The sequence below is a fragment of the Carica papaya genome, unplaced genomic scaffold, assembly GCF_054855325.1.
Source record: "Carica papaya isolate Zhongbai unplaced genomic scaffold, ASM5485532v1 h2tg000034l, whole genome shotgun sequence".
Classification (NCBI taxonomy): domain Eukaryota; kingdom Viridiplantae; phylum Streptophyta; class Magnoliopsida; order Brassicales; family Caricaceae; genus Carica; species Carica papaya.
This window is the reverse complement of record NW_028277155.1, coordinates 27,468-55,292: the sequence shown is the minus strand read 5'-3', so window position 1 is coordinate 55,292 and position 27,825 is coordinate 27,468. Positions and strand designations below refer to the sequence as shown.

At 32.4% G+C, this 27,825-nt stretch overlaps 3 protein-coding genes and 1 pseudogene across 3 annotated transcripts; all 4 read right to left on the bottom strand.

The window, feature by feature from the left end:
* Window positions 1-8,911: 8,911 nt before the first annotated feature.
* LOC148239666 (proteinase inhibitor pseudogene) lies at window positions 8,912-9,577 on the bottom strand (annotated as a pseudogene).
* Window positions 9,578-12,400: 2,823 nt separating this feature from the next.
* On the bottom strand, window positions 12,401-12,811 carry LOC148239665 (protein DOWN-REGULATED IN DIF1 11-like). The gene has a single exon (XM_088212217.1). The coding sequence runs from the start codon at window positions 12,809-12,811 to the stop codon at window positions 12,401-12,403; it is 411 nt and encodes a 136-aa protein (XP_088068343.1).
* A 1,173-nt stretch (window positions 12,812-13,984) lies between these two features.
* On the bottom strand, window positions 13,985-14,395 carry LOC148239664 (protein DOWN-REGULATED IN DIF1 11-like). The gene has a single exon (XM_088212216.1). The coding sequence runs from the start codon at window positions 14,393-14,395 to the stop codon at window positions 13,985-13,987; it is 411 nt and encodes a 136-aa protein (XP_088068342.1).
* Window positions 14,396-17,147: 2,752 nt separating this feature from the next.
* On the bottom strand, window positions 17,148-17,558 carry LOC148239663 (protein DOWN-REGULATED IN DIF1 11-like). Its single transcript, XM_088212215.1, has one exon. It carries the CDS (start codon window positions 17,556-17,558, stop codon window positions 17,148-17,150), a length of 411 nt encoding a protein of 136 aa, XP_088068341.1.
* Window positions 17,559-27,825: the final 10,267 nt, after the last annotated feature.

Genomic DNA, 27,825 nt, shown 5'->3' with positions numbered 1-27,825 from the left:
GAGAAGCAAGTACCATTTGCTCTTCATTGCTCAAATAGAAATTTACATTATAAGTTCTTTGTGATTTCTTCTTTTTGTGTTTGGGTGGTATAGAACTGATTCAGGAGGAGGATCTAGGAGGCAAAGATAGTTATGTTAAAGTTCCTAATAATAATAGAGAAGAACGAAAAGAGAGACAGAGTAAAAGTTTGTGGGAAGGAGCTCAAAACTGGGAGGTCTTTACTGGATTGGTTTAAAGAGGTTCTGAACTAAGGGAATGGAGAAAATTCTGTGATTAATTAAGCTTGGACAGAGAGAGGAAAAAATGGCTAACCGAACTAATTAAGAGAAGAGAGGGGGAAGAGGAAAATTGAAATGTGTGTCGATTTATATATATATGTATTTTCTTGGTGAATATTTTTTAAAAAATGCATGGTGACCCTCATACGTTTAATGCTTGGGGATTTACACATTTGCTTTACTCTAGTATATTCATTGTGTTCATGTGCTTGTTGTGCTTGGAATATGCTAAAATTACAATACAGTAGTCCCAGTTATTTGGTTGAGGGGTCGATGCCCTGAGTGTGTGTGATTGGCATTGATATGTCGTTGGTGGGAAATTGTAATATTTACCATTCTGTGATCCAAATTTGAAGGAATATAGGATTCTATTATGGCCTAGTGGTTGGGTCGAGGGTTCGATGCGTCAGGTGTGTGTGATTGGCATTGACATGCAATTGGTGGGCAATTGTAATATTTGCGGTTCTATGATCTGGAGGTGAAGGAATATGGGATTCTATTGTGGCCAAGTGGCTGGGTCGAGGGTTTGATGACCCAAGAACTAATTATTTATCTATATTTTTTTCCTTCTTTCTTCTTCGTTTTAGTTACTTTTCTCTTTTCTTTTATGTTTGCAATCTTGGTACATCTAATGGCTATAACTGTGGAATGGGTGAATATCCAGTGGCTTAAGCACCATGGAAATGTTGTAAATATGTCAAGAGGGAAGCTGGATTGATGGTAATTAGCGTTAGGGGTAGAAATTAGGATAGGGGCTGTGGGAAATAAAATAAATCAGGGGAAGAGGGGGGAAATACGGGCTGAACTGAAGAGAAAAACGTAGGGAGTTTGGTGAGGGTGTTCTTAATAATTTGAGAGGCGTTGGTGCTCCATTAGGCAAATTTAAGAAGTTGAGGAGAGGTTTACGGTGGGAGTTAGACTAAGATACTGGGCAAATTATGGTTAAAGGAAAATAGACCTGCTAGGGGTAGACTAAGTTGGGAAGAATTAGGGACAGGCAAATGGAGGTATATGGTTGTGAATAGATGACTTTTTAGGAGGGAAATTAGGAGTAAGCAGAGCAAAAACTTGTTGTAATGGGTTAGGGTTTGCTATGCTGAATGCAGAGACTACATATATGACCAATGATAGTGAGAGAAAGGAAGGGAAATGGTTAAGTTGGATAATGCCCAGTACCGGGAAGTTAGATGTAAATTTTTTACTTGTTTTGATGTGAATTTTAAATTTTACTTACTGGGCTATATAGCTCATTACATGTTATATATTACAGAGCAGATAAAACAAGAGTAAGAATCGGATGTACAAGAAGCGTGTGTTCAAACTTTGGAATAAGTAAGGCGTACCATAGAGCAATTATCGTTGATTTAGAGCATGGTATGAGATTGTTTTGATATAATTACACATATACATGTCTCATTTAGATGGAATTACTTATACTTCCATTATTAACACTTGATAATCTAGTTTGGCATTGTAAATGAGGTAAATGAGATTTAGTATACACGAGTATATATATGTATACATGAGTTTCAAATGGAATGAAAATTTATGCAGGTTGATGTCTTGAGATTTGATGTGTTATTTATTAAAAATAATGTGAATAAATCTTACATGTTTGATTAGTATAACAACCAACTTTGAAAACTGGGGTTGTTACAAACTAGGTCTATATGATAAAATTAAATTATTTTGCAATATATAACTTTTCAAATATTTTGATGAAACAATATATGAAGGATATATATCAATATATAACTTTGTAGATATATATACTTTGCAAAAAACTCGATATTTTATACGCTTCAAATTAAAATTATTGTTAATAATCCAAAAAAATGGACATATATAGGAAAAATTATAAACTACAATTATGTTCTATAACTCATTTGTCAAGAGAGATGGGAGCATGTACTTCCTTCCCATAATTCAATATGCAATAGTTCCATACTTCCTTGTTTTTCTTGTGAGCTACAAGTTCATATGTCTGCAACTGTTTCATTGACAAAACGATATCCACCACAAGATGGTGACAATCAATCCTAGAATATATTATTTTCAAACAGCAATTTCGACTCACGTTAACCTTATTTTCTTGAGAAAAAAATATTCTAACACTTCAATGTTGCATCTCCCATTAATTTTATGGACACAAGTTTGATAGAATTCCTCATCAATTATATGGTGTCCATACTTGGGTGACAAACTTATATTTTGTGAAAATATCGGTATAAAGAGTAGTCCTGCAGTGACAAAAAGTGCCAGAAAATTGAAGGAACAATCCAATTTTGCCTTATTGGGACCAAAAGAAAGTTTTTGGAATAGCTTGTGTACAGTGGTTCTTTAGTTTTTGGAATAGCTTGTGTACAATAGTTCTTTAGTTTCAACGACTAATTAGATAGATACTTTTTTGTAATGCTCGCTGTAATAGATTAATTTAATATGTACACCCTTCATTAATTATATCTCTTAATTAAATTATTAATTTAAGATAGAAATTCAAAATTTAATCATTAAGCAAAATGATATTAACAAATATATTATGTTAAAAAAAATTACTCTCATATTTATTGGCTTTGAGGTATTTTATATTCAATCCACAAGATTGAAAATATTTGCCCAATCATTCAAAAAGAGAAAAACAAAAGAAAATATTTCTCCAATCCCTCAAATTATGGGTCAAATTTTCCTTATTTGGGCAGATCATTGGACTCATTAGCAAGTTCAGTGCAAAGTCTGTTATGGTACCTAGAGTTTATAGTAGTGGTAAAATTCGGCATATACTAGACAATTAATATTAGATGAAATTAAATAGAACGAATTAGAATACAATAGTTTGATTTAATTTTCAATTTGGAATTAGATGTCCTAAAGAGTTTTATTTCATTCCGTCCAGATTAAATGGACCGAGATTTTAAGGTATATATATTCTTAGATTATTATTTTATCTTATTAATTCCATAAATGATCTATTAAATAAATAATTATTGTTTATGAAATTTATTATTTAGTTTTATTTTTATTAGATTTATTAATTATTTTTTAATTAAAACTCATGTAAGGAAAAATATTTACAATTAATTTGAATTTAACCAAATAAATTTAGATAGTCTGTTTTTTTTTTTTTGGCCTATTTGATCTAATTCAATCTTCTTTCATATTAATAAAAACTCATGAAATATCATACATAACCTATTATTTGAATGTTAATTTTCAACTGATTTTTTTGTGAATTCATATAATTTAACCAGGTCTATGTGATGAAATTAAATTATTTTACAATATATAACTTTTAAATATTTTGATAAAATAATATATGAAGGATATATCAATATATAACTTTGTAAGTATACATATACCTTGCTAAAAGCTCGATACTTTATATGCTTCAAATTAAAATTAACATTAATAGCCCAGAAAAATAGATATATGTGGGAGAAATTATCAACTATGATTATGTATTATAACTCGTTTGTCAAGAGTGATTGGAGCACGCGTTTCCTTTCTGTAATTCAATATGCATTCCATACTTCCTTGTTTTTTGGTGAGCTACAGGTTCATATGCCTGTAATTATTTTATTGACAAAACGACATCCATCACAAGATGGTGATAATTTATCCCGGAATTTTTTATTTTCAAACAACAATCTCGACTCATGTTAACTTAATTTTTTTGGAAAAAAAAGTATTCTAACACTTCTATGTTGCATCTCTCACTAACTTTATGGACACAAGTTTGATAGAATTCTTCATCAATTATATGATGTCTATACTTGAGTGACGAATTTATATCTTGTGAAAATGTTAGTATAAAAAGTAATCCTGTAGGAACAAAAAGTGCCAATAAAGTGATGGAACAATCCAATTTTATTTTATTGGGCACAAAAAAAAATTTTTGGAATAGCTTATGTACAATGGTTCTTTAGTTTCAGAAATTAATTATATAGATATTTTTTTGTAATAATTTAATATATACACCCTCTATTAATTACATCTCTTAATTAAATTATTAATTTAATATAGAAATTCAAATTTTAATCATCAAACAAACTAATATTAACATATATATTATGTTATAAAAAATTAATTTCATATTTATTACCTCAAACTAAGTTTTATTTTCTTTCCCATCCTTCGACCTACCCAAAACCTTTTCACTTCTAATCCATTTTAGGAAGATTTGGCCCACTAGTATTTTAAATTTTTCTTATACGCTTCCTATGGACTTGGCCTCACCAGGTTCATTAGACCAAAATCTTTCTTTCTAAAAGATCTTTTCTATGGGTTCGACCCACTATTATTTGGATCAAACTTCAGCTGTCTTCTATATATACATATATGATTTCTTTTTTTCTTAACGTTCAGCCCACCACGGGCTTCTCTCTCTTCCCTAGCCTGGTTTTCTATTAGGGTCGGCCAACTCAGGTTTAGATCCCTCACATCCCTTCATTTTTTGTTTTTGTCTCCTAGACCAAATAAAATCTGAACACATATCTAGCCCATTTCCATTTGGGCTCGGTCCAATTAAAATTTAATCCAATCTCCTAGATATTTTTTTGTAACGTTCCCTATAATAGATTAATTTAAAATGTACACCCTCTATTAATTACATCTCTTAGAAATTCAAATTTTAATTATTAAATAAATTAATATTAACATATGTATTATGTCATAAAAAATTAGTCTCATAGGTTTCGAGGTATTTTATGTTCAACCCACAATATTAAAAATATTTTCTCAAAAATTACCTTTGTATTGAGTATTCTCGAAAATGGAAATGATTCACAAAAATTTTAATTAATTTCAAATAAAGACACATTATATATTTATTTATTTATTATAAGGAATTAAATTAATATCACAATATTATGAGGACGACTCTGAACTTAAGAAAATTAATTAAAAATCCAGGTAGAGAATATTAGCCTGTATGAGGAACTACGGTTACAATGTTGCACGCGTTGACCCTAATCCAAACCCTTCCGCAGTCAAAATCTAGGATCACCTTATTTCCTTCCGGCAACACAGTGGCTTCAGCCACAAGTGGATTTTCTCTCTTTATAATTTCCGCTGCCTCATCTCCGTTTCTCCCTACAAGCTCCGGCCATGAGTTTTTACCTGCAACACCCATATATACATATGTATATTTTCTTATAACTATGCATTAATTCATTAACTTATATATACACATGTAATATTTCTAAATTAAATTACTGACAAAATAAGAGACTTCACTTTTTACATTTTTTTTTTCCTAATAAAATTGTAAGAGTTTAGTCTAGGTGTCAACCGGACATGTTAGGTTAAATAATTTGATTACTTAATAAAATATGTGATAAACTAAAGAGATAATAGGGGTCTTTTTTACACAAAAATTGAATTTTTTGTTACAATGAAAACAGAAAGAATACTGATTATTTAATATTATAAAATATATATATATATCAATAAATTTCTATGAAATAATTTTACGAGATTTAACCAATTGTATCAATTAGTAAGATATTACTAGAAAATAAGAATTAATCATTCACTTTTATTAAAATAAAATTGAGAGAAAAAAAGGTTGATCCATACTGACCTGGGCAATCAGATGACATTTTCTCTCTATAATTCAATAAAACAAGTGAAGATGAGTTGATGGATTTACATAGCTGATGAGGTGGGATATAAGTGTTTTTTCTTAAATCAGAAACTTAAAAATGCATTAAAGAAGGGAATTAATTACAAATTAAGATGTTATTTATGGGCAAGACCATTCTTGAGTTCAATAGATTTATATACATTGTAGTGACATTAATTTATACGTCAATATATTATTGGTTTTCTTTAGGTAATATTCATGTGTGCCTTAAGTAAATAATGCGTTGCGTAGGTTGTAAGTTATGTAACGGTTCCGAAATTTTAAAAGAAATAATTCATAAATTAAGTGTGGAAACGAAATAATTAGTTAGTGTCTATATTTCTTACACAATAACTTAAAGTACTAAATAATGCTACAGAAATTACACTTTTGAAATAAATACAAAAATTAATGAAATAAACGGAAAATAAATAAAGTACTAAATAGTGCTACATAAATTACATTTTTGAAGGAAATACAAAAAATTAATGAAATAAACGGAAAATAAATAAAACTGGTATGCTACTCGCAACTCTCTTATGGATCAGCCTCTGGATTCTGGTCATCTTGATCTAAAATGGTTAAATAAGAAATGAGCTACGCTATCCCAGTAAGAATATCACGCTATTCAACGACATAGAAATGAAGGTTGGTAGAAAAATCAAAACAACTAATGGAGCTCTTAATTAAATAAATTCATTTATCATAAACAAAATCTTTTGCCATCTATTTACTGTAGTGAGATTTACAAAACAACTTATAGAGATAATAACATAACTCAAATAATGATTTCATATGCAATCGATTTGAATAACAATTCTATCCTTTATCAACCTATTAGTATCCATGGGGGTTTATAAGGATGTTCCTACAACACGTGAACCATTTCCTTTAACATTTCAAATTAACGGGCCGTCTCCATACCCAGTCCGATATGAGCGCCAAACCACTAAACCTCAATACTCTGTCCAGTGTGATGGTGAAATGGGTCGTCCCCATACCCTATCTGGTATGAGTGTCAAATTACCAAACTTCGATACCCCATCCGGTATGAAGCAACATTCATGGTAGGATTTTCTATACGCCCAGTTCGTCTACCATCTCTCAGGATATCCAGTAAGGTTGTCGCTTCATCCATTCACTTAATCACACAATTTTCCATTTTTCTTTAATCTCTCTTTTTTTCAATTCAACTGTAAACCCATAAAATAAACAATACATGCATTCAAAGCTGTAAAATCGATCAATCAGATACTATCATGCATTCAAACCGTAAAAATAATTAACAGAAACAATAATATATAATTTTCGAACACATAATTAATTATGAATATTTTTTAAATTGTATAAAATACCGTATTATTATTAATTTAACTTCAATTCCATAACAGAGAATAGAGTAAGAGATTCTTACTCAATTCGATGCCTAAAAAATGAAACTTATTGACTGTGCCCGTCGCGGTCCCCGGATTCCCTGAATTTTTCTTCGGAAATTAAAACACGCTACAGGTATCTACAAATATCCCAAAAAATCCAAAAACAGTATAAGGACCTCTTTTTGGCTAATTTTGAAATTCCAGCACAGTGGCTCCACCGTGCTTCGGCGACGACGCCGCTGCCCGCGATGGTGATCCACCTCAGGTTGCCTATTTTTGGCCAGTTTTGCATCAATCCTTGCGAGAAAACACATTAAGGGACCCCAGTTGGCCGAAAAAATTGAAAAACTGAAACTCACCAGCAGCAGGGCTCTTCGGTGAGGCGGCTCCGCTAGCTCGCTTTTGCGGTTGAGTGTTTTACTTTGGTCAACCTGTAGAGAAGGAAACGGTGAAAAAATTTTGCATAACAGAAATCGGAAAGGGCCTTATCGGATGTGGTTTTTTAAATTTTTTGCAGCGGCACTGCCGGGCTTTGCCCGTAGTTTTTGGCCAATTGGTTGATCATTTTACTCCGATATGGCCACGGGGGTGTTTAAAATTGAATTCTGAGCAAAAAGAAATTTTGTTACTTCTTTTGGCGATCGGAAGTGGCTCCGGCGCGGCGGTGGATGGTGGTGGTTCTCCTTTCCAGCGGTTGGGTCTTTTTCTCCGATGAGGGTGTCTGACGGCTAGGCTTAGGATTTGGTGTGAAGAGGATTATTTATATTCGTCCCCTTTTAATATGGGCCGTCCATCGCGATTGATCTGAAACGTCTGATCACAATTAAATAGGGAGTGAATCTAGACCGTTCATCGCTATCTGATATGAACCGTCCAATCGCGTTTAAATAAGAAGTGGATCTGGACCGTTGATCGCATTTAAATCTGACCGTCCAAGCGCGTTTAGGGAGAGAACACATCCAGGTCGTCTGTGCACGCGGGAGCGAATATGGACGGTTCGATCGCGGGCACGCGGATCGCCCGCGTGGCCTCCCGTGTGGCACCGTGTCAGTGTTCGTTGCCACGTGGCGCGTTCTAGTTCGTAAGAGCTACTAACCGGGCATCTTATGTGGTATAACTTTTTTAAATTACATTTTGACCCATAGTTTTCGATTTTTCTTTCAAAAATACCCTCAAAATCCAAAATTTCACTTGTTTTTTTTTTCAAAATTCTTTTCAATTTCATTCTCTTTCAAATTTTTTTCATTTTTATACTAAATTAAAATAAAAAATTAAAAAAACTACATTTACAAATTAATTTAAATTACAAAAAATTAATTTGGGTATTACAAGTTATTTTGTCCAAACTAAAAAATTTAACCCAAATGAAAAACTAAACCGAAATAGTTTAATTTAGTTTGGTTTCTAATTACCCTCCAAAATTTGATTTGCATTGAAATTAAATAAAATTTTTAAATCAAATTAAAATCCAAATTGTATATAATTAGAAAATAGGATATAATATTAATATATAATAAACTATTAAATCACATAAAATATCAGTCACATTTATTTATTTCCAATTATTCAAATAAATATCTAAAGAAAAATAACATAAGAGAATTTACTAATTATTGAAAATTAAATAAAAACTACTTATTTATTTATTTGGTTACAATGGAAGCTAGATCAGTCAAGAAACTAGCCCATGTATTATTACATTTATTATATGAAATTACGTGGGGCAATGTTAGCCTATAGTAGGAACTAGAGTAACAATCTTGCAATCGCTTACCTAAACCCAAACCCTGTTGCAGCTAAAATTCTTGATCACCGGAGTTCCTTCCAACAACACGATGGCTTCCAAGACATTTGGATTTTCTCTCTTTATGGTTTCCCCTGCCTCATCTCCGTTTTTCCCAACAAGTTCCGGCCATGAGTTTTTACCTGCAACACCCATACATATATGTATATGTATATAATTTCTTATAATTGTGCACTAATTAATTACCCTTATATATGAAAAGAAGAGTTGATCCGTACTTACCTGGGCATTCAGACGCCATTCCTTTTTCTCTAAATTGTTTTTGTTTCTCTTATATGTAAAATTCAATAGAACAAGTGAGGATGAGTTCCTGAGGTTGTAGGGTATTTATATAGCATATGAGGCGGCTCGGTGGAGATGTGGGAAATTATTTCATGAATTTTAATTTGTAAAGTATGGCTCTGACTTTGATTAATGGTGGCTGTTCATAGGTTTTACGCAGCTTACCTGTCCTATACTGTACAGAGCTTATCCATATCTATTAACAAGGGAAGAACACCATATATAATAAAAGAGATGTTCGTAGTGTTTACCTATATATATATATATATATATATATATATCAAGAGGAAGATAAGAAAAGAGTCTGCAGTCGTGAAGTATGGAATTTGAAAGGATCCCTGCTCGTCCTCAAGGACTATAAGCCTGATTTATCTTCAGATGAAATTGAATTTGATGTTTCCTTATAATTTTTAAAAATAAAAAAATGATAATATATTTAAATTTTCAGTTAAAGTAATAATATATATAATAATTAGTTAGTTAAAAATATATAAATTTAAATGATTTTGGGGTAATTCTGAGAAAATTTGAGAGGTTGGGGCAGAATTTGAAATTGAGAAACTATTGGGACAGAATCTGTATTTGAGGAAATAGTGGGGCAGAAGTTAAATTTAAGAAAATATTGGTGCAGAATTTGAATTTTAGGGAAGAAAAGAAGATTCTGAAAAGAGAGAAGAGAGGAAGTCAGGGAGAGAGGAGAGTTTGTAAGAGAGAGAGTGGAGATTTTAGAGGGAGAAAGAAAGATTGTCTTAGAAACAGAGAGACTGTTAGAGAGAGAAAGAGAGAAATATATATATAGAGAGAGGCTTTTAGAGAGAGAAAGAGAAATTTATAGAGAGAAGAGATAACAGGGAGAAGAGAGAAGAGATAAGAGAGATAGAAAGTTTAGAGAGAGAATAATAAACTGAGATTTTATTCTACAAAAATTACATTCCTTAGATTTGATTTACAACTATTATTTATAAACATGAAAGGTTACATGAGAATTTTTATCAACCATTGCAACTATTTGAGTACGTGAGAATTCTTATCAACCATTACAATTATTCATGATTTTCTAGGATCTCAACAATTTCTTCTCCTTGGATATCAACCTTGTCCCCAAGGTTGAAATTCAGCTTCCAACATTTGCTATCTAAGGATATTATTACTATTTATTATGATTATATATAGATATTATTAATTTATATATATGTATATATTTTAATGTGCTACCGAAGAACTTCATGTGGATCTTTTGTATCTTTTCTTCTTTCGCTTCTTTTGTTTCCTTTCCCACTTTTTTTTTCATTTTTCTTCTGTTTTTTCTTCTTCCACTTCCTCTTCTTCCGCTTCTCCTTCTTCTGTTTTGTTTTCATTAGTGAGAGACCAAGAGAGAACAAGGGAATATGAGTGACAGAGAGATTGAGTGGTTCGATTCGGTCCACTGGGGTCTGATCGGTTTGGTTCAATAAACTAATTCGGTTTGACACGGGTTTAGTCTGGCCTCATATTGTCTTTGAATTAGTCCGGCTCGAACCAGCAGTTTTAGGGTTTTTTCAACTGATTTAGTCATTGAACCGGTTTTAGGGTTTGCCTTGTTAAAAGCCAGTTTACCCCTTTTTGTTTTATCTTCTTCGTCATGCCGCATAGGGAAAAAAAGAGTCCCACTCTGCACTTCGCGCACAGCTGCAATAGAGGCCATTGGTTTTGCGTCCTCCAGAGAGGTAACGTCAGAACTCAACAACTGGATCATCAGATTGAGTTTTTCCTCTATCTGATCAAAAATTTCGCAATGTCGGCCATCATCGGCTCCCATTGGGATCTGGAACCTGCCTCTGATACTAAATTGTTAGGATCTGGTTTTGACATGTAATTCACCGGACCTTCAATTTAGAAAAATATTAAACTTTGAATGATTTTGGGGTGATTATGAGAAAATTTGAAAGGTTGGGCAGAATCTAAAATTTAGAAAATATTGGGGCAAAATTTGTATTTGAGGAAATAGTGGGGCAGAAGTTGAATTTAAGAAAATATTGGTGCAGAATTTGAATTTTAGGGAAGAAAAGAAGATTCTGAAAAGAGAGAAGAGAGAAAGTTGGGAAGAGAGAAGAAGAGAGTTTGTGAGAAAGAGAGAGTGGAGATTTTAGAGGGAGAAAGAAATAGAGAGAGAAAGAAAAATGTTTTAGAAAGAGAGAGAAATATATATAGAGAGAGGTTGTTAGAGAGAGAAAGAGAAAAATATATAGAGAGAAGAGATAACAGAGAGAGAAGAGAAGAGAGAGAGGGATATAAAGTTTAGAGAGAATAATAAACTGAGATTTTATTCTTCAAAAATTACGTATCTTCGTTTTGATTTACAATTATTATTTATGGACACAAAAGAGTACATGAGAATCCGATCAACCATGACTATTCGAGTACATGAGAGTTGTTATCAACTATTGTAACTATTCATGATTTTTTAGGATCTCAACAGTATGAGATTTTCAAGTGTGTTTAAGATCCTGGTGTGATGTTAGGTCCTTATCTAATAAATAAAACTCATTTAACCTTATTCCATATGCTGGCCATAGAATATAATTTTTAGCTGAATTTGTCAGATCCATTTAGAAGGTTTATGGAAGACATAATAGAATTCAGAAGCTCAACAATGGCCAAAGAAGTAACCACAAGCTCTTTGTCTCTGTGGTTATCATATTTGTTAGTGGGCAAGACAAGCCTGAGGTTTGCAATTCAATTGCCAAAGCCAGAATAAAAACATAAAAACTGAGGAAAAAGAAAAAACCAAAGCCAAAAAAATATTTTCTCCATGAATTCATAAAAAAAAAATTTAACCCTGTCCATTTGATAAAATTAAATTATTTTGCGACATATAACTTTTCAAATATTCTGATAAAATAATATGTCAAGGATATATCAATGTGCAACTTTGTAGATACATATATACCTTGCTTAAAGCTCTATACTTTATATGCTTGAAATTAAAATCATTATTAATAGTCCAGAAAAATGAACAAATACAGGAGAAATTATAAACTACAATTAATGTATTATAACTCATTTGTCAAGAGAGATCGGAGCATGGGCTTCCTTCCCGTAATTCGTTATGCAATAGTTCCATACTTCCTTGCTTTTGCTGTGGGCTACAGGTTCATATGCCTCTAACTGTCTCATTGACAAAACGACATCCACCAAAATATGGTGACAATCTATCCCGGACTCTATTATTTTCAAACAACAATCTCGACTCACGTTGAGCTGATTTTTGGGAGCTAAAAGGTATCCCAGCACTTCAATGCTGCATCTCCCGTTAACTTTCTGGACGCAAGTTTGAAAGAATTCCTCATCGACTATATGATGCTCGGACTTGGGTGACGGGGCTATATCCTCTGAAAGTGCCGGTACAAAAAGCAGTCCTGCGGCGAAAAATAGTGCCAGAAAAGTGATGGAACAATCCAATTTCGCCATACTGGGAGCAAGGGAAAGTTTTCAAAATAGCTTGTGTACAATGGTTCTTCAATTTTAGAGATGAATTATATATATGTTTTTTTTATAACGCTCACTATAACATATTAATTTAACATCTACACCCTCCTCCGTTAATTACATCCATTAATTAAGTTATTAATTTAAGATAGAAATTCAAATTTTAATAGTTAAACGAACTAATATTGACATACATATTACCTTATAAAAAATTAATTTCATATTTATTGGCTTTGAGGTATTTTACGTTCGCTCCACGAGATTAAAATACTTGTCCAACCTCTCTCAAAGAGAAAAACAAAAGAACATATTTCTCCAATGCCTCAAACTACGAGGCATGTTTTCCTTATTTGGGCAGGCTGATTGGACTCGTCAGCAAGTTAAGTGCGAAGTTTGTTATGGGACCTAGAATTTACAATAGTGCTAAAATTCAGTATGTACTAAAATGTTATTATTAGATTGAGTTAAATAGATCAATAAGAATATAGTAGTTTGATTTATTTTTCAATTTGTAATTGGAGGTCCTAAAAATTTTTATTGATTCCTTCCAGAAAAAACGGACTGAGATTTTAAGATACGTATATTCTTAGATTATTGTTTTGTTTTGCTAATTCCGTATATTACATATTAAGTGAATAAGTATGGTTTACGAAATTTATTATTTAGTTTTGTTCTTATTAGGTTTATTTATTTATTTTAATTAAAAACATCATGTGAGGAAAAAAAAATATACAATTTAATTTGAGCTGAACCGAATAAATTTAGATGGCGTTAGCGTTTTTTTTTTTTTTTTTTTTTTCTGGCCCTATCCGTACTTATTTTCTCCTTTTTAATATCAACAAACACCCATGAAATGCCATACATAACTTACTGTTTGAGTGTTAATTTTCTAATGATATTTTCTCCATGAATTCATAAAAAAAAAATTTTAACCCTGTCCATTTGATAAAATTAAATTATTTTGCGACATATAACTTTTCAAATATTCTGATAAAACAATATATCAAGGATATATCAATGTGCAACTTTGTAGATACATATATACCTTGCTTAAAGCTCTATACTTTGTATGCTTGAAATTAAAATCATTATTAATAGTCCAGAAAAATGGACAAATACAGGAGAAATTATAAACTACAATTAATGTATTATAACTCATTTGTCAAGAGAGATCGGAGCATGGGCTTCCTTCCCGTAATTCGTTATGCAATAGTTCCATACTTCCTTGCTTTTGCTGTGGGCTACAGGTTCATATGCCTCTAACTGTCTCATTGACAAAACGACATCCACCAAAATATGGTGACAATCTATCCCGGACTCTATTATTTTCAAACAACAATCTCGACTCACGTTGAGCTGATTTTTGGGAGCTAAAAGGTATCCCAGCACTTCAATGCTGCATCTCCCGTTAACTTTCTGGACGCAAGTTTGAAAGAATTCCTCATCGACTATATGATGCTCGGACTTGGGTGACGGGGCTATATCCTCTGAAAGTGCCGGTACAAAAAGCAGTCCTGCGGCGAAAAATAGTGCCAGAAAAGTGATGGAACAATCCAATTTCGCCATACTGGGAGCAAGGGAAAGTTTTCAAAATAGCTTGTGTACAATGGTTCTTCAATTTTAGAGATGAATTATATAGATGTTTTTTTTATAACGCTCACTATAACATATTAATTTAACATCTACACCCTCCTCCGTTAATTACATCCATTAATTAAGTTATTAATTTAAGATAGAAATTCAAATTTTAATAGTTAAACGAACTAATATTGACATACATATTACCTTATAAAAAATTAATTTCATATTTATTGGCTTTGAGGTATTTTACGTTCGATCCACGAGATTAAAATACTTGTCCAACCTCTCTCAAAGAGAAAAACAAAAGAACATATTTCTCCAATGCCTCAAACTACGAGGCAGGTTTTCCTTATTTGGGCAGGCTGATTGGACTCGTCAGCAAGTTAAGTGCGAAGTTTGTTATGGGACCTAGAATTTACAATAGTGCTAAAATTCAGTATGTACTAAAATGTTATTATTAGATTGAGTTAAATAGATCAATAAGAATATAGTAGTTTGATTTATTTTTCAATTTGTAATTGGAGGTCCTAAAAATTTTTATTGATTCCTTCCAGACAAAACGGACTGAGATTTTAAGATACGTATATTCTTAGATTATTGTTTTGTTTTGCTAATTCTGTATATGACATATTAAGTGAATAAGTATGGTTTACGAAATTTATTATTTAGTTTTGTTCTTATTAGGTTTATTTATTTATTTTAATTAAAAACATCATGTGAGGAAAAAAAAATATACAATTTAATTTGAGCTGAACCGAATAAATTTAGATGGCGTTAGCGTTTTTTTTTTTTTTTTTTCTGGCCCTATCCGGACTGTTTGTCTCCTTTTTAATATCTAAAAACACTAATAAAATGCCATACATAAATTATTTTTTGTGTGTTAATTTTCTAATGATATTTTCTCCATGAATTCATAAAAAAAAAATTTTAACCCTGTCCATTTGATAAAATTAAATTATTTTGCGACATATAACTTTTCAAATATTCTAATAAAATAATATATCAAGGATATATCAATGTGCAACTTTGTAGATACATATATACCTTGCTTAAAGCTCTATACTTTGTATGCTTGAAATTAAAATCATTATTAATAGTCCAGAAAAATGGACAAATACAGGAGAAATTATAAACTACAATTAATGTATTATAACTCATTTGTCAAGAGAGATCGGAGCATGGGCTTCCTTCCCGTAATTCGTTATGCAATAGTTCCATACTTCCTTGCTTTTGCTGTGGGCTACAGGTTCATATGCCTCTAACTGTCTCATTGACAAAACGACATCCACCAAAATATGGTGACAATCTATCCCGGACTCTATTATTTTCAAACAACAATCTCGACTCACGTTGAGCTGATTTTTGGGAGCTAAAAGGTATCCCAGCACTTCAATGCTGCATCTCCCGTTAACTTTCTAGACGCAAGTTTGAAAGAATTCCTCATCGACTATATGATGCTCGGACTTGGGTGACGGGGCTATATCCTCTGAAAGTGCCGGTACAAAAAGCAGTCCTGCGGCGAAAAATAGTGCCAGAAAAGTGATGGAACAATCCAATTTCGCCATACTGGGAGCAAGGGAAAGTTTTCAAAATAGCTTGTGTACAATGGTTCTTCAATTTTAGAGATGAATTATATAGATGTTTTTTTTATAACGCTCACTATAACATATTAATTTAACATCTACACCCTCCTCCGTTAATTACATCCATTAATTAAGTTATTAATTTAATATAGAAATTCAAATTTTAATAGTTAAACGAACTAATATTGACATACATATTACCTTATAAAAAATTAATTTCATATTTATTGGCTTTGAGGTATTTTACGTTCGATCCACTAGATTAAAATACTTGTCCAACCTCTCTCAAAGAGAAAAACAAAAGAACATATTTCTCCAATGCCTCAAACTACGAGGCAGGTTTTCCTTATTTGGGCAGGCTGATTGGACTCGTCAGCAAGTTAAGTGCGAAGTTTGTTATGGGACCTAGAATTTACAATAGTGCTAAAATTCAGTATGTACTAAAATGTTATTATTAGATTGAGTTAAATAGATCAATAAGAATATAGTAGTTTGATTTATTTTTCAATTTGTAATTGGAGGTCCTAAAAATTTTTATTGATTCCTTCCAGAAAAAACGGACTGAGATTTTAAGATACGTATATTCTTAGATTATTGTTTTGTTTTGCTAATTCCGTATATTACATATTAAGTGAATAAGTATGGTTTACGAAATTTATTATTTAGTTTTGTTCTTATTAGGTTTATTTATTTATTTTAATTAAAAACATCATGTGAGGAAAAAAAAATATACAATTTAATTTGAGCTGAACCGAATAAATTTAGATGGCGTTAGCGTTTTTTTTTTTTTTTTTTTTTTTTGCCCTATCCGGACTGATTGTCTCCTTTTTAATATCAACAAACACCCATGAAATGCCATACATAACTTACTGTTTGAGTGTTAATTTTCTAATGATATTTTCTCCATGAATTCATAAAAAAAAAATTTTAACCCTGTCCATTTGATAAAATTAAATTATTTTGCGACATATAACTTTTCAAATATTCTGATAAAACAATATATCAAGGATATATCAATGTGCAACTTTGTAGATACATATATACCTTGCTTAAAGCTCTATACTTTGTATGCTTGAAATTAAAATCATTATTAATAGTCCAGAAAAATGGACAAATACAGGAGAAATTATAAACTACAATTAATGTATTATAACTCATTTGTCAAGAGAGATCGGAGCATGGGCTTCCTTCCCGTAATTCGTTATGCAATAGTTCCATACTTCCTTGCTTTTGCTGTGGGCTACAGGTTCATATGCCTCTAACTGTCTCATTGACAAAACGACATCCACCAAAATATGGTGACAATCTATCCCGGACTCTATTATTTTCAAACAACAATCTCGACTCACGTTGAGCTGATTTTTGGGAGCTAAAAGGTATCCCAGCACTTCAATGCTGCATCTCCCGTTAACTTTCTGGACGCAAGTTTGAAAGAATTCCTCATCGACTATATGATGCTCGGACTTGGGTGACGGGGCTATATCCTCTGAAAGTGCCGGTACAAAAAGCAGTCCTGCGGCGAAAAATAGTGCCAGAAAAGTGATGGAACAATCCAATTTCGCCATACTGGGAGCAAGGGAAAGTTTTCAAAATAGCTTGTGTACAATGGTTCTTCAATTTTAGAGATGAATTATATAGATGTTTTTTTTATAACGCTCACTATAACATATTAATTTAACATCTACACCCTCCTCCGTTAATTACATCCATTAATTAAGTTATTAATTTAAGATAGAAATTCAAATTTTAATCATCAAGCAAACTTATATTAACAAATATATTATGTTATAAAAAAATTACTTTCATATTTATTGGCTTTGAGGTATTTTATGTTCAATTCACATAATTCAAAATATTTGCCCAATCATTCAAAAAGAGAAAAACAAAAGAAAATGTTTATCCAATCCCTCAAATTATGGGTCAGATTTTCCTTATTTGGGCAGACCATTGGTTTTATTAGCAAGTTCAATGCAAAGTTTGTAATGGTACCTAGAGTTTATAATAGTAGTAAAATTCGGCATATACTAAATAATTAATATTAGATGGAATTAAATAGAACGAATTAGAATACAGTAGTTTAATTTAATTTTCAATTTGGAATTAAAGGTCCAGAAAAATTTTATATGATTCCTTTCAGATTAGATGGAATGACATTTTAAGATATATGTATTCTTTGATTATTGTTTTGTTTTATTAATTCTGTAAATTACACATTAAATGAATAATTAATGTTTATGAAATTTATTATTTACTTTTTATTTTGATTAGATTTATTAATTATTTTTTAATTAAAAATATCATGTAAGCAAAAAATGTAAAATTTATGTAAGTAAAATTCATGAAGATGCCAATAATTAAAAGAAAAAGGGAAAAAGGATCTTGAAAACTCTAGTATGATAAGGAACCACAAATAACATCTGTTACTTCAAAAACCATCACACCCATTTAGTTTCGTACACACCTATCCTGGAGGATGTGAATATGAAACAGAATAGTAAAAGTAACCGTTGTATTGGTGAACTTTCCTATATGAATACGAACAGCCACAGTAGATTAAAACTCTAAGCCCTTACGAATGATGTCTATGTTGGTGATACTTAGAGGTTTTATTAAAGATTTAAGATAATATACTCCAAATAATCAAATATTGAATTTCAAAAATTAGGAAACAATAGCTTAAAGTAGACATGGGAAACTTGGGAGACTGCAGATGTACCGCAGTGATAAGGTTTCTAGGTAATCAAAAATTGATCCATGTAATGAGAATAGGAAATGATGTTTTCAAAACATGTAGTACAGTAATAACAATTGCATATACTATGATTGGAAAACATTAGACGTTAATGAATTTTGAAGATCATTATAGCCCAAGACAGTATTTGACGCAGAAAGGTATGGGAAGGATCGAATCTACTCCTGAAACTCACTCAATGTATGTAATACCAAAATAATAACCACCTAGAATTAAACTCTTCCCTCTAATTGAATTTACAATCCTAAAGGGAAGTAAAAATAAAGATTAGGGAAATAAATAAGGAAAGAAAAAATGTCACAGACTTAATAAGTTGATCCCTACTCTTTGGCTCAACAAGACTTCTAAAGACTCTTACTTCTTGAAGAACTTAAAGAAGCTAATTTTTAGCAAAAATACTAAAAGAAGAAAAGCCAGAACTCTCAAGAATTCTCTCAAATTTATTCTCAAATGTGTGTTTTACATCATAGGAGCAAAGGTCTATTTATAGCCTTTCCCGAACAATCTAGATGAGTACAAAAATCTTCAGATAATTAATAAAATAATATCTAAGATAAAATTCTATCTTAATGTAGGATAAATTCAAAATAAAATAATTATTCTATCTCAAATTAATAAATTAATTAATATTAACGGATAGAGTTATAATTAAAATAATAATTAATTTAAATCCATATTTATCCCATGTGAAATCCTTTTAAAAACCATGTGAAAATTAATTTTAACACATGGATATTATGAAAAGTGGGTCCTAAGCCTTTTAAAAGTTTTAAAATAATAAAATAAATAAGAATTAAGTAATTTAAATATTTTAAAAGGGGGAAAAGAGGGGACGGCCGATTTGGGCTACTCGGATGGGCCGGACCGGCTGGTCCGTGCGGGTTGCGAGGGAGGAGGCCTGCAAGAATTGCGGGCTGGGATTGGGTCATTTGGGCTGTTCGTGGACCCGTCCGCGAGGGGTGTGGGTGTTCAGCCGTTTGGGCCTGCGTGCGTCCGGAACTGACTTACGCCATTTGGACCATCTACGGGCCCGTCCGCGCAGGGTACGGGTGTTCGGCCCCTTGGGCCTGCGCGCGCGATCCGTATGGGCATGCATGCATGTTCATGGGTCGTGCGAGCTAGGTCACTTATTTGGCGCACGTGTGGGCCTCCTCCTTAGGCATGGGCTTTTTTACAATTCTTCAAGTCCATTAATCTTACTTGCACTTTATGCCTTCTAGTTTGGACAAACTTGGCCCATCTCTTGGAATAATCCCAATTAGGAAAGCGTTCAAACATGAAACTACTCTCCTATTCTGGGCGTTCCTCGTTGATGTAAGGTTGTATTTTTTGAACTAATTCTAAGCTGTCTGGGATCACATCATCTCCCCTTTCTTTAAAAAGATTCATCCTCGAATCTGAGCCTTCATCACAAGGGAGAAGATTAGGGATTATAGTAGGGAACACGCATACCTCCCTGGCATGTTTGCTTTGTTGTTGATGCACGTCATGACTTCATTCATAATTCCTCTAGGATCTTGATCAAATCTTCGTAGCCCACTTACTATGGTAATTATTTGTAAGAGAAAAACAGTACGACTTTGAAAAGAGTGGTTAAGGTCAAAATGAATCTCCCTGTAGGTAATTACAATTGAACGTCCCTTTTCATAAGAGATATTCCTCAACATTATGTCTCTGTCTTCAGGACACTCCTTTGTTTTCTGTCTTGGTCTTCCTCGCAATGGACCATCTTTAGCTGTCTGTTGGGCATCCTTTATGCTTAATGGGCCATTGACTTTCTCTATGGCCTTCTTTCTCTCTTCTACCCTTCTTGAGTATTCATTAAAGGACTATTTAATTTTGACATGATCTTCATGTGCCTCTTTTGTTGATAAAGATGTAAGGACATGATTCAAACCTTCCTTTCTCAGTGAATATCAATTGGTGCGACCGTAATGTTGTACCTGTCTATTAAACTACAAGGTCTTCCAAGTATCAAGTGACTAGCATGCATAGGTACGATATCACAACATACCTCGTCGTGATATTTTTCGATGGAGAACGATACTATGACTTGTTTGGTAACTTGAATTTCGCCACACTCATTCATCCACTGTAACCGATAAGGATTTAGATGCTTGATGCATGTCAACCTTGCTCTTTTCATGAATAGAGTGCTTGCCACATTAGCACTGCTACCACTATCAATGATCATTCCACATACCTTATCATGGACAAGGCATCGCGTGTGGAATATGTTCTCCCTCTGGTCGTTGTCCTCTCATTGGGCTTATAGGTTCACGACCCTTCGGACAACAATGATGCTTTCTCGGAATGAAAGCATGTCACTTTATTGAAACATAGTGAATTTTCCTGCAAGGTAAAGGTTAATGAAAGAAAATCTCTCTCTCACCTTCACTCATGTTTACCTTGCAATCTCTCAGTTGACAGCTTCGTCTGTCGAGTTGAGCGTTTGAAATCGAAATCACTTGAATCAGGTCTACACGTTAGTCCTTATGACACAAGGAACCCTAAAGGATTCTGATTTCTACTGAAGCTCAGAAACAAGCACACAGAAAAAAAGAATGGTGTGCTCTTTATACGTTAAACAACTAGTAATAATTAGTCACTTAATTATGTAACAGTCATAAAATAAAGAAAACAAAAATATAGATCACAAAGAATGACAATTTGGATTGATGCGTAAGGATCTGATCAATCTTGATGGATATAATTAGTAGGTGTATCTTCCTATACTACACCCAATTCGTCGGCTACGCTCTACGACCGATTAAGTTTCTTTATGCAACGTTGATGCAGATTACAGAAATGCAAATTAGAATTAAATGTGGATAGCGTGCGGAAAGAAAATAAAAATTTTCGCTCACACCAGTTAGGCAACATACTTTGCCTTTGATTTCTCAAAAGATTTCCGATCACCAAGTAGGCAGTTATTTTGTTTTTGTAATACAAAATGCAAACATGTGCCAATTGCCTTATAGGGTGCAACTAGGGCATTTTTGGTAATTTTGGATATTTAACTTTTTTTTGAATAATAACACGAACTATTTGAATTGAACGGATAGATATGAATTCAAGCAGGATGTAATATGAATTAATAATCAAATAATTTTGAGTGCTAATTTAAGAACAAAATGCTAAATCAAATAAAGATAGATTTAGGTTTCAAGGAGCCAAAGCTCTTACACCAGATGACGCGATAAGGTATGGGGGAGGATCGAATTTACTCTTGAAACTCACTGAGCGTATGCAATACCAAAAAAATAACCACTTAGAATTAAACTCTTCTCTCTAATTAAATTTATAATCCTAAAGGAAAGTAAAAACAAAGACTAGAGAAATAAACAAGAAAAAAAAAATCACAGAGTTACCTATAAGTTGATCACCGCTCATTGACTCAACAACACTTCTAAATACTCCTTCTTCCCGAAAAACTTGAAGAAGTTAATTTTTAGCAAAAATGATAAAAGAAAAAAAGTCAAAACTCTCAAGAATTCTCTCAAATTTATTCTCAAATGTGTGTTTTACATCCTAGGGGTAAATGTGTATTTATAGCCTTTTCTGGACAATCTAGATGAGTACAAAAATCTTCAGATAATTAATAAAATAATATCCTAGATAAAATTATATCTTAATGTAAGATAAATACAAAATAAAATAATTATTATATCCCAAATAAATTAATTAAATAATCCTATAGATTTATAATTAAAATAATAATTAATTTAAATCCGTATTTATCCCATGTGAAATCCATTTAAAAAATATGTGAAAATTAATTTTAACACAAGGGTATTTTGAAAAGTAGGTCCCAAGCCTTTTAAAAAATTTTAAAATAATAAAATAAATAAATATTAAGTAATTTAAATATTTTAAAAAGGGAAAAAGAGGGGTCGGCTGGTTTTGGCTACCCGGATGGGCCGGCCCAGTTGGGCTGCGCGTGTTGTGCGGGAGGAGGTTCGCGAGAAGCACAGGCTAGGCTTCGGCCGTTTGGGCCGTCTACGGGCCTGTCCGCGTGGGGTGCAAGTGTTTGGCCCCTTGGGCCTACGCGCGTGTGGTTGGTTCCATGCGGGCCTAGAGGGTCGCGTGCGTGGGCGCTCCTGGCACTCAAACACACGATTCATGTGGGCACATGTGCATGTTCATGGGCCATATGGGCTGGGCCACTTTTTCGGCGCACGTGTGGGCCTCCTCCTCGAGCGTGGGCTTTCTTACAATTCTTCAAACCCATTAATCTTACTTGGGCCTTAAGCATTCTAGCTTGGAAAAACTTGGGCCATGTATTGGAATAATCCCAATTAGGACAGCGTTCAGGGATGAAACTACTCTCCCATTCTGGGCATTCCTCATTGATGCAAGGTTTCATTTTTAGAACTAATTATAGGTTGTCTAAGATCACATCAATATTCCTTTTGCTTGATAAAAAATTCTAAAGAAATTACAGTGAGACACTAATAACTATAACTGTTAAAATATTTAGAATTAAGAGACCAAATCCTAACAATTATACCTTAGTCATAGAAGTTAGGAAAGAAGTGTTTACAAACTAAACAAATCTTTTCAGTAATAACATTATAACGACACCACCAAGTTGAGGAAGAACTTGGAAATGAGTAAATATGTTTTGAACCCCTGCTCGTAAATTTTGAGAACCCAATCTTTTTTTTTAAAGGAGAGATTTGTAACACCCAGCTAGCACAATGTTTTCTTCAGCCCAATCCAAAAGACCTAAGCCCATAGGCCTAGCCCCAAGCCTGAATGACCTCCCTTTTCTCTTCTCACCTGTAACACAACAAGGGGGGAGGATGAGTTTAGTATAAAGAGAGGAGAGGAAACTTGAGGGAGAATGAGAGTGGTGACCTAGAGAGAAAAAGAGAGAGGGAATAGTGATATCGAAAGAAGCTAAGGGGAGGGTGAACAATAAGTGAACTTACCAGAGCAACATCATTGACGCGGGGGTGTAGGGAGAGGAAGGAGAGACTGTGTTGAATCATCATTATACATATCCGAGAAGCAAGTACCATTTGCTCTTCATTGCTCAAATAGAAATTTACATTATAAGTTCTTTGTGATTTCTTCTTTTTGTGTTTGGGTGGTATAGAACTGATTCAGGAGGAGGATCTAGGAGGCAAAGATAGTTATGTTAAAGTTCCTAATAATAATAGAGAAGAACGAAAAGAGAGACAGAGTAAAAGTTTGTGGGAAGGAGCTCAAAACTGGGAGGTCTTTACTGGATTGGTTTAAAGAGGTTCTGAACTAAGGGAATGGAGAAAATTCTGTGATTAATTAAGCTTGGACAGAGAGAGGAAAAAATGGCTAACCGAACTAATTAAGAGAAGAGAGGGGGAAGAGGAAAATTGAAATGTGTGTCGATTTATATATATATGTATTTTCTTGGTGAATATTTTTTAAAAAATGCATGGTGACCCTCATACGTTTAATGCTTGGGGATTTACACATTTGCTTTACTCTAGTATATTCATTGTGTTCATGTGCTTGTTGTGCTTGGAATATGCTAAAATTACAATACAGTAGTCCCAGTTATTTGGTTGAGGGGTCGATGCCCTGAGTGTGTGTGATTGGCATTGATATGTCGTTGGTGGGAAATTGTAATATTTACCATTCTGTGATCCAAATTTGAAGGAATATAGGATTCTATTATGGCCTAGTGGTTGGGTCGAGGGTTCGATGCGTCAGGTGTGTGTGATTGGCATTGACATGCAATTGGTGGGCAATTGTAATATTTGCGGTTCTATGATCTGGAGGTGAAGGAATATGGGATTCTATTGTGGCCAAGTGGCTGGGTCGAGGGTTTGATGACCCAAGAACTAATTATTTATCTATATTTTTTTCCTTCTTTCTTCTTCGTTTTAGTTACTTTTCTCTTTTCTTTTATGTTTGCAATCTTGGTACATCTAATGGCTATAACTGTGGAATGGGTGAATATCCAGTGGCTTAAGCACCATGGAAATGTTGTAAATATGTCAAGAGGGAAGCTGGATTGATGGTAATTAGCGTTAGGGGTAGAAATTAGGATAGGGGCTGTGGGAAATAAAATAAATCAGGGGAAGAGGGGGGAAATACGGGCTGAACTGAAGAGAAAAACGTAGGGAGTTTGGTGAGGGTGTTCTTAATAATTTGAGAGGCGTTGGTGCTCCATTAGGCAAATTTAAGAAGTTGAGGAGAGGTTTACGGTGGGAGTTAGACTAAGATACTGGGCAAATTATGGTTAAAGGAAAATAGACCTGCTAGGGGTAGACTAAGTTGGGAAGAATTAGGGACAGGCAAATGGAGGTATATGGTTGTGAATAGATGACTTTTTAGGAGGGAAATTAGGAGTAAGCAGAGCAAAAACTTGTTGTAATGGGTTAGGGTTTGCTATGCTGAATGCAGAGACTACATATATGACCAATGATAGTGAGAGAAAGGAAGGGAAATGGTTAAGTTGGATAATGCCCAGTACCGGGAAGTTAGATGTAAATTTTTTACTTGTTTTGATGTGAATTTTAAATTTTACTTACTGGGCTATATAGCTCATTACATGTTATATATTACAGAGCAGATAAAACAAGAGTAAGAATCGGATGTACAAGAAGCGTGTGTTCAAACTTTGGAATAAGTAAGGCGTACCATAGAGCAATTATCGTTGATTTAGAGCATGGTATGAGATTGTTTTGATATAATTACACATATACATGTCTCATTTAGATGGAATTACTTATACTTCCATTATTAACACTTGATAATCTAGTTTGGCATTGTAAATGAGGTAAATGAGATTTAGTATACACGAGTATATATATGTATACATGAGTTTCAAATGGAATGAAAATTTATGCAGGTTGATGTCTTGAGATTTGATGTGTTATTTATTAAAAATAATGTGAATAAATCTTACATGTTTGATTAGTATAACAACCAACTTTGAAAACTGGGGTTGTTACAAACTAGGTCTATATGATAAAATTAAATTATTTTGCAATATATAACTTTTCAAATATTTTGATGAAACAATATATGAAGGATATATATCAATATATAACTTTGTAGATATATATACTTTGCAAAAAACTCGATATTTTATACGCTTCAAATTAAAATTATTGTTAATAATCCAAAAAAATGGACATATATAGGAAAAATTATAAACTACAATTATGTTCTATAACTCATTTGTCAAGAGAGATGGGAGCATGTACTTCCTTCCCATAATTCAATATGCAATAGTTCCATACTTCCTTGTTTTTCTTGTGAGCTACAAGTTCATATGTCTGCAACTGTTTCATTGACAAAACGATATCCACCACAAGATGGTGACAATCAATCCTAGAATATATTATTTTCAAACAGCAATTTCGACTCACGTTAACCTTATTTTCTTGAGAAAAAAATATTCTAACACTTCAATGTTGCATCTCCCATTAATTTTATGGACACAAGTTTGATAGAATTCCTCATCAATTATATGGTGTCCATACTTGGGTGACAAACTTATATTTTGTGAAAATATCGGTATAAAGAGTAGTCCTGCAGTGACAAAAAGTGCCAGAAAATTGAAGGAACAATCCAATTTTGCCTTATTGGGACCAAAAGAAAGTTTTTGGAATAGCTTGTGTACAGTGGTTCTTTAGTTTTTGGAATAGCTTGTGTACAATAGTTCTTTAGTTTCAACGACTAATTAGATAGATACTTTTTTGTAATGCTCGCTGTAATAGATTAATTTAATATGTACACCCTTCATTAATTATATCTCTTAATTAAATTATTAATTTAAGATAGAAATTCAAAATTTAATCATTAAGCAAAATGATATTAACAAATATATTATGTTAAAAAAAATTACTCTCATATTTATTGGCTTTGAGGTATTTTATATTCAATCCACAAGATTGAAAATATTTGCCCAATCATTCAAAAAGAGAAAAACAAAAGAAAATATTTCTCCAATCCCTCAAATTATGGGTCAAATTTTCCTTATTTGGGCAGATCATTGGACTCATTAGCAAGTTCAGTGCAAAGTCTGTTATGGTACCTAGAGTTTATAGTAGTGGTAAAATTCGGCATATACTAGACAATTAATATTAGATGAAATTAAATAGAACGAATTAGAATACAATAGTTTGATTTAATTTTCAATTTGGAATTAGATGTCCTAAAGAGTTTTATTTCATTCCGTCCAGATTAAATGGACCGAGATTTTAAGGTATATATATTCTTAGATTATTATTTTATCTTATTAATTCCATAAATGATCTATTAAATAAATAATTATTGTTTATGAAATTTATTATTTAGTTTTATTTTTATTAGATTTATTAATTATTTTTTAATTAAAACTCATGTAAGGAAAAATATTTACAATTAATTTAAATTTAACCAAATAAATTTAGATAGTTTTTTTTTTTTTTGGCCTATTTGATCTAATTCAATCTTCTTTCATATTAATAAAAACTCATGAAATATCATACATAACCTATTATTTGAATGTTAATTTTCAACTGATTTTTTTGTGAATTCATATAATTTAACCAGGTCTATGTGATGAAATTAAATTATTTTACAATATATAACTTTTAAATATTTTGATAAAATAATATATGAAGGATATATCAATATATAACTTTGTAAGTATACATATACCTTGCTAAAAGCTCGATACTTTATATGCTTCAAATTAAAATTAACATTAATAGCCCAGAAAAATAGATATATGTGGGAGAAATTATCAACTATGATTATGTATTATAACTCGTTTGTCAAGAGTGATTGGAGCACGCGTTTCCTTTCTGTAATTCAATATGCATTCCATACTTCCTTGTTTTTTGGTGAGCTACAGGTTCATATGCCTGTAATTATTTTATTGACAAAACGACATCCATCACAAGATGGTGATAATTTATCCCGGAATTTTTTATTTTCAAACAACAATCTCGACTCATGTTAACTTAATTTTTTTGGAAAAAAAAGTATTCTAACACTTCTATGTTGCATCTCTCACTAACTTTATGGACACAAGTTTGATAGAATTCTTCATCAATTATATGATGTCTATACTTGAGTGACGAATTTATATCTTGTGA

Coding starts and splice junctions, on each gene's coding strand:
- LOC148239665 (XM_088212217.1), bottom strand. CDS start 12,811: ATGGCGAAATTGGATTGTTCCATCACTTTTCTGGCACTATTTTTCGCC.
- LOC148239664 (XM_088212216.1), bottom strand. CDS start 14,395: ATGGCGAAATTGGATTGTTCCATCACTTTTCTGGCACTATTTTTCGCC.
- LOC148239663 (XM_088212215.1), bottom strand. CDS start 17,558: ATGGCGAAATTGGATTGTTCCATCACTTTTCTGGCACTATTTTTCGCC.